Here is a 6,000-nt window from a genome sequence, read left to right on the forward strand (position 1 = left end):
TTGAAAGGGGGTTTGGGGTGTGTGTCCTTTAGTTCAGTATTGCTATTTGAAATGTGTTATTCTCTTAGGTCCTCTGATTTTACAATTTTTTCATGGTTTTGCATGGATAGGGTACAGGGGGACAGTAGACTCCCCCACAGCACCACCACTGTATGATTTCTTTCTTTCTTTGTATTAAAGGAGGAAGAAGCCAGACGACAATCAGGAGCTCAGTATGGCTCTTTCCCAGGTATTTTAAAGAAAATTTAAAACTATGAGGATATAATGGGAGAATATTCTGGTTTGGGGGCTCAAATTTGTCTATTATATTTTGTACTATAAGTCCCTGGAATACTGAAAAGCCTTTAGAATGTTAGCCTCTAGAAAGTTTCATTCTCCTTTAAAAATTGTATGTTTGTAGAAATATATTACTTTCCTCACGCTTTTAGCAATACACTTTTTTATAATAGCTAACATTTAGTGAGGTGTGAGCATTGTACTTTTCTAGGAGACTATGAATCGATTATGATGTATTTTAAGTATTTCTAAATTGTCAGTGAGATTTTATTCTGTTAGACGTTGGTATTCATGAGATACTAGGTACTGTATGGAATTATTAAGCATAAAAAATATTTTGAGTCTAGTGTAAAAGTAAATACAAGCTCTTTTTTGTAAATGTCAAGTGATTAGAAATTGCTAGGGGAGCAAAGCCTTCAGTGATAGCAGAGGCCTGCCTATATGATACGGGTAGAAGAGCAGTTAAAAAAGGCACTCCGAGAACAATTTTTGAATACTTCCTGAATGAGGCAGTGTGAAATTCAAAGTCCAGGAAGAGGTTTTTTGTAAAGTTTGTAATTCTAATCGAGAATCAGCTGCCTACAGCTGTTTTAATAGTAACCAGCTTTCTCTGAAGGAAAGTTTACAGAAGCATTTACACAGTCCTTAATGGTTATATGCCACTGGCTACAACTTAAGTTACATGGTCAGAGGCTAGAAAAGATAGCCTTTATTCTAAAAAGATCACGTGCCAAGCAACTTTAAAAAGAAAGAACGTATCTTGGGGATGACTTGCTGTTCAAGAAAAAGCAAGAAAATAAATTGCAGTTCATAGTTTACATTCTGCTTAAAATACATTCTGCTATAAGTAATCTTATATCTGGTACCTTTGCTTTAGAAAACAATCACTAGTGTAGGTTAGTACTAGGGATAATTTTTTATTAGGTGGATTTCATTATTATCTGGATTTGATAAGCAGACTAGTTAACTCTTGTTGCCTTGAGCCAGTAATTTTTTTATGGGTAGAAACTAGTTTTTCAAAGTCAGTAGGGACAACAAGAGAAACTAGAAGTTCTTTTCAGGCCCTCTTAGATCCCCTTACCCATGACTGTTAGTTATTTATCGGCATGTTTAAATTGTTGAGCCAGGTGGAAATGAGTTTGTTACGTGTATTTCTTTATGATAGTTTACATACAATCACCCTAAGGTAATGTATATTTAAATCCCTTTATGATGTCTCTATTGGCATAATTGTGATTTCAGAATATCTGCAATGGACATAAAAGGTTTATGGTAGTGAAAAACTGAGAAGATAATTTGGGTTTATAATATAAAAATATACTGGAAGAATTAAATCTTTTTTGCTTAGAGCATTGTTCTCAGTGTAAAGAAGAAACACCGGGAGTGCTTGCTAAAAATGCAGATTTTCACTTTCAAAGATTTGGATTCTGTCTAGGGTGGAGATAGAAATCCATAGCTTTTTATAAGAAGCATTTCATGTAGTACTTAATGACTGCTCTAGAGGAATGTAGTTTAAACAAAAACAACTAAAGTCTTAGCAATTAGAACTTTAAATTGAAACAAATGTTACAGAATGAGAAAAGACGACCAAGATGATTTATTAGACTTTTAAATTTTGTAATTCCAAGGGCTTGTTAGCTTTCTCTTTGTGTTAAGATTAGTTTTCTTTTAATGGTTTTATTACTAGGAAAAAATAAATGCAGAAGGTAGCAAAGTTGATTTACAGCCTTATTTTTTAAGAGAAAATTTGAAGGTAAAATCATGTCCTGTTACATCCAGTTAGAATGTTTAGACTGCTTTGTGTTTAATAGTCCCCTTGTTCTTTGCATATGGACGTGTAAGTATGTGTGTGTGATTTTCATCAGAAGGAAATAGTCTACTATCACACTACTTGAGAATATGGTTGGTGTCTAAGCATTTATTTCATTTATTCTTGCAGGTGGCTTTCCTGGGGGAATGCCTGGTAATTTTCCTGGAGGAATGCCTGGAATGGCAGGGGGGATGCCTGGAATGGCAGGAATGCCTGGGCTCAATGAAATTCTTAGTGATCCAGAGGTTCTTGCAGCCATGCAGGTAAGACTTAGAAAAACAAAGTTGTGCTTTGTATCACTAAGGCATTTATTTCATTAATTCTGTGTAGAGACAAAGGTTATTCAGCCATGTTTTACTTCTCTGAATTACCAAATAGCTAATCATACAGTTAGACCATTCTTTTTTTTTTTAGAATGAGCAGCTTAAGTAATTAAAAATTGGTCTGTAGGAAATACTCTGTAATAGTTTGATTATATCCAGTTATCCTTTTCTTTTTTTTATTTATGTTCCAAGTTTTTATTTAAATTCTAGTTCGTTAACATACAGTATTATATTAGTTTCAGGAGTAGAATTTCGTGATTCAGTTGTCCTTTTTATCAAAATCGTATATGCCTTTTTTCATTATCTAGCTAAAGTGACATAACTGGCATTTGACTTTGAAGTGTACATTAGTAATATTTATATTTCAGGGACTTGTCCAAACCCCATTTAACTTGGCTGTGACAAAATTGTCAGTCTAAATAAAGACCTAGGATTTCAGATAATAAACTTGTTAAAACACAGAACTCTTTTTTAAATACTAAAAAAACCCCACCACCTTTCTTTACAGGACCCAGAAGTTATGGTGGCCTTCCAGGATGTGGCCCAGAACCCAGCAAATATGTCAAAATATCAGAGCAACCCAAAGGTTATGAATCTCATCAGTAAATTGTCAGCCAAGTTTGGAGGTCAAGCATAATGCCCTTCTGACAAATAAAGCCCTTGCTGAAGGAAAAGCAGCTTCGATCACCTAGTGGATGTCGCAATAATACAAACCAGTGTACCTCTGACCTTCTCATGAAGAAAGCTGGGGTGCTGTGAAGAGAAACCCTACCCCTCTGCCCCACGCAACCGAAACATTCTACAGTGGTTTGCCATTAGGCTATTCATTCAGATAATGTTTTCCTACTAGGAATTACAAACTTTAAACACTTTTTAAACCTTAAAAATATTTAAAAACATATTAAAAGGGTGTGTTAGTCCCTACACTTTTCTTTACTAATCATTTCAGGTTTTTTTCTTTTGGATTAATTGGGCAAGGAAGATACTTCAGTGTGGAAGATTTATTGCTCAGTGTGAGTGAAATAAGGGTTTATTAGTGTGAGGCAAATATAACATTTAAATAGATGAAGTTTGAGTTGGAGATATGGTTTCTGAGGCATTTTGACTTGTCTCTTTAAATGCTTTATTTTTTAAACACAATTTATTTGGATAAAACCATTGGGACCACCAGTATTGCAGTAGGACCTGGGTAGGGACCGGAAGTGCTTGGCAGGGCAGCAGCAAACTTATTACTTTTATATAGTGTGCACCCTTGTGCAGAAGCATTTAAATCTTACACTGTGGTGAAGGGATGATTTTTATAATGCTGCAGTAGAATTGGATTACTTAGCTGTGTTCTTGTCTGATATAGAAAATAAATGTTTTGCATTATTTCCACATAGGGGAAATAAGGGAATACTTTTCTTTTTATATCTCTGTGTTTAGAGTGACCTTTCCTGGTCAGAAAATACCCATCTCTCTGTGTGCTTTCTACTTGTTTTCAACTCTCCCCCCCCCCCCCCCAATACTCTTTTTGGGCTAAAGATAGTCCTTTTTCACTGGCATCATCACTACTATCATTATTCACAGCATAATTGTGCAAGTATATGTAATGCTGGGTTTAATATGTAATACATATAGTGATTATGTAAGGTAATACCCATAACAGCTGTAGTTTCTTACTTGGCCAAGCGATTTCATATTTAAATATTAGGTTTCCACTTGGGTGAAATCTTACCATGTCAAAAGATGTTGGAAGGAGGGATTCCCTTTGGTGTTCAGTCTCCTTCTTAGGAAATACCTGTTGCAGTTGGAGTTTATCTTACATTATCCATCTTCGTAGTTTGGAGAGTATGAGGTTGAATTCATTGATATAAATAGAGGGGACCCAAACTTCTTGATCCAATATGAATTATAAAATTGATGAGATCCATGGTTCTTCATTGTTGGGTTGATGGCATTATGAGTCGTCGTGCTCCTATTCAGCTCTTAAGTACTGCACCGTATCCCCCACTTCTCCTTTTTCTCCCTCCCTCTCCTTCAAGGATAAAGAAATGATAGATTTTCTGTTGTACATTCAACTCTAAACATTAATTAAGACTAAGTCCAGGCACTGTACCAGGAATTGCTAGGTTTCTACCTATCTTTCAGTTTAAAGTGCTGGTGTTTTAAAACAGTTTCAAGGGATGAGACCCTCTGGACTTTGCTTATTTGAGGAATCAGTGGTAGGAGCAGTGAAGAAAATTCCATGGAATACATTTCTGAAATAGCACATTTCTGAAGTCATAAGTATGTTGATTCAGGTTCTAACCCTTTGCTGTATACAAGCAGATAGAAATGCATCTGTTATATAAGTGAGAAAAGGCTGTATGCTATAACTGAGCATGCTTTTTAAACCCTTTAAAAGTACTCAGCATATAAACTTGCGTTTGAGCTTGCCAGTGGTTTTTTTTGTTGTTGTTGTTAATGTGTGTTCTCTCAAATTTTCTAATGTGTGCTGTGAATAACTCAAGAAGACCAGTTCCTTTTGGATTCCTTATTTGATTTAATTATATATTACTTAAGAACGTTCTAACATTGCAAATATTACCATAAGTGGGTAAAAGTAAAATTGGTCTTCTGAAAATGTGTCCTGTGCTTTTAAGTTCCGCAAATACAAAGTACATTCATTTTCATAGAAACTCAGTATCATTTCTAAACCAGAAGTGTTTTTTCTTGTGCTAACAATGATATAAGAAGGGAAAGTAAAGGAGGTTTTTTTTTCTGCTTAAAAATTACAGTTATTGGATTTCTAGCTACATTAAAAATAAAGTATGGTTTCAAACTGGATATTGACCCCCCCACACCTTTTTTCTCCCAGCGCATGTTCTGTTTCTTTTAGGTCCTTAACACTCAAATTATTTGCTGGACATAGTAGGCTCCAGTTTATAAAGTGCAGTTAACAATGATTTCTAAGAATTAGATGTTAAACAGAGCTTTTACTTTTCTTTCAGGTAGCAGTCCAGAGGTAAGTCGTTCTGCCATAGTCAGAAGGTAGCTTCCATTTGTGAGTCCAAAAGTGCTTGCTCTCATGCTCTTCTTCTAGCCTGAGGAAACAGGAGAGGGCACTAGGGAAGCACATACTGAGATATACTGATGCTGGTACACATAGTTAACATTTTATTACTTCTCATATCCCATTGGTTTTTTTTTTTTTTTTTTAATATACTGGAGACCATATTTACCTACAAGGAAAGCTAGAAAAATAATAGTCCACTGCTGTATGGTTATGTACCAGTAGAAAAATTACAGTACAAAAGGGAGAAAAGACCTGGGTAATAACTAGCAGGCTGCCACTTTCGGAAATACTGGCCTAATGGGTTAACGGAGAAACAGGTTTGCTAATATCTATCGTTAATGCACCCAAGTAGCCACTTAGGTAACTGTGCCAAGCACTCTCAAACTCTAATCAGTTTGAAAGCGTTGACTCCATTCTGATGATGACCATAACGTTAAGTGCTCTTATTCCCATTTTATATAGATGAGGAAACTGAAGCACTTAAGTAAATTGCCCAAGTTAATATTTGTAGAGCTGGTATTCTCCCTAGGCTTGTTCTTCAAAGCTCTTCCTCT

The 6,000-nt window shown here is 35.4% G+C and overlaps 1 protein-coding gene across 1 annotated transcript in view; it reads left to right on the forward strand.

Annotated features, from left to right (window-relative positions):
* ST13 (ST13 Hsp70 interacting protein) overlaps positions 1-5,217 on the forward strand; it is a 31,211-nt gene extending 25,994 nt beyond the window's left edge. The window contains exons 10-12 of the mRNA XM_026479571.4: positions 181-229; positions 2,216-2,349; positions 2,918-5,217. Coding sequence (XP_026335356.2) covers positions 181-229; positions 2,216-2,349; positions 2,918-3,046 — 312 coding nt within the window. The 3' untranslated portion in view covers positions 3,047-5,217. The remainder of the gene's footprint in view (positions 1-180; positions 230-2,215; positions 2,350-2,917) is intronic.
* Positions 5,218-6,000: the final 783 nt, after the last annotated feature.

Source organism: Ursus arctos, unplaced genomic scaffold, assembly GCF_023065955.2.
Source record: "Ursus arctos isolate Adak ecotype North America unplaced genomic scaffold, UrsArc2.0 scaffold_21, whole genome shotgun sequence".
In the NCBI taxonomy this organism is placed as follows: domain Eukaryota; kingdom Metazoa; phylum Chordata; class Mammalia; order Carnivora; family Ursidae; genus Ursus; species Ursus arctos.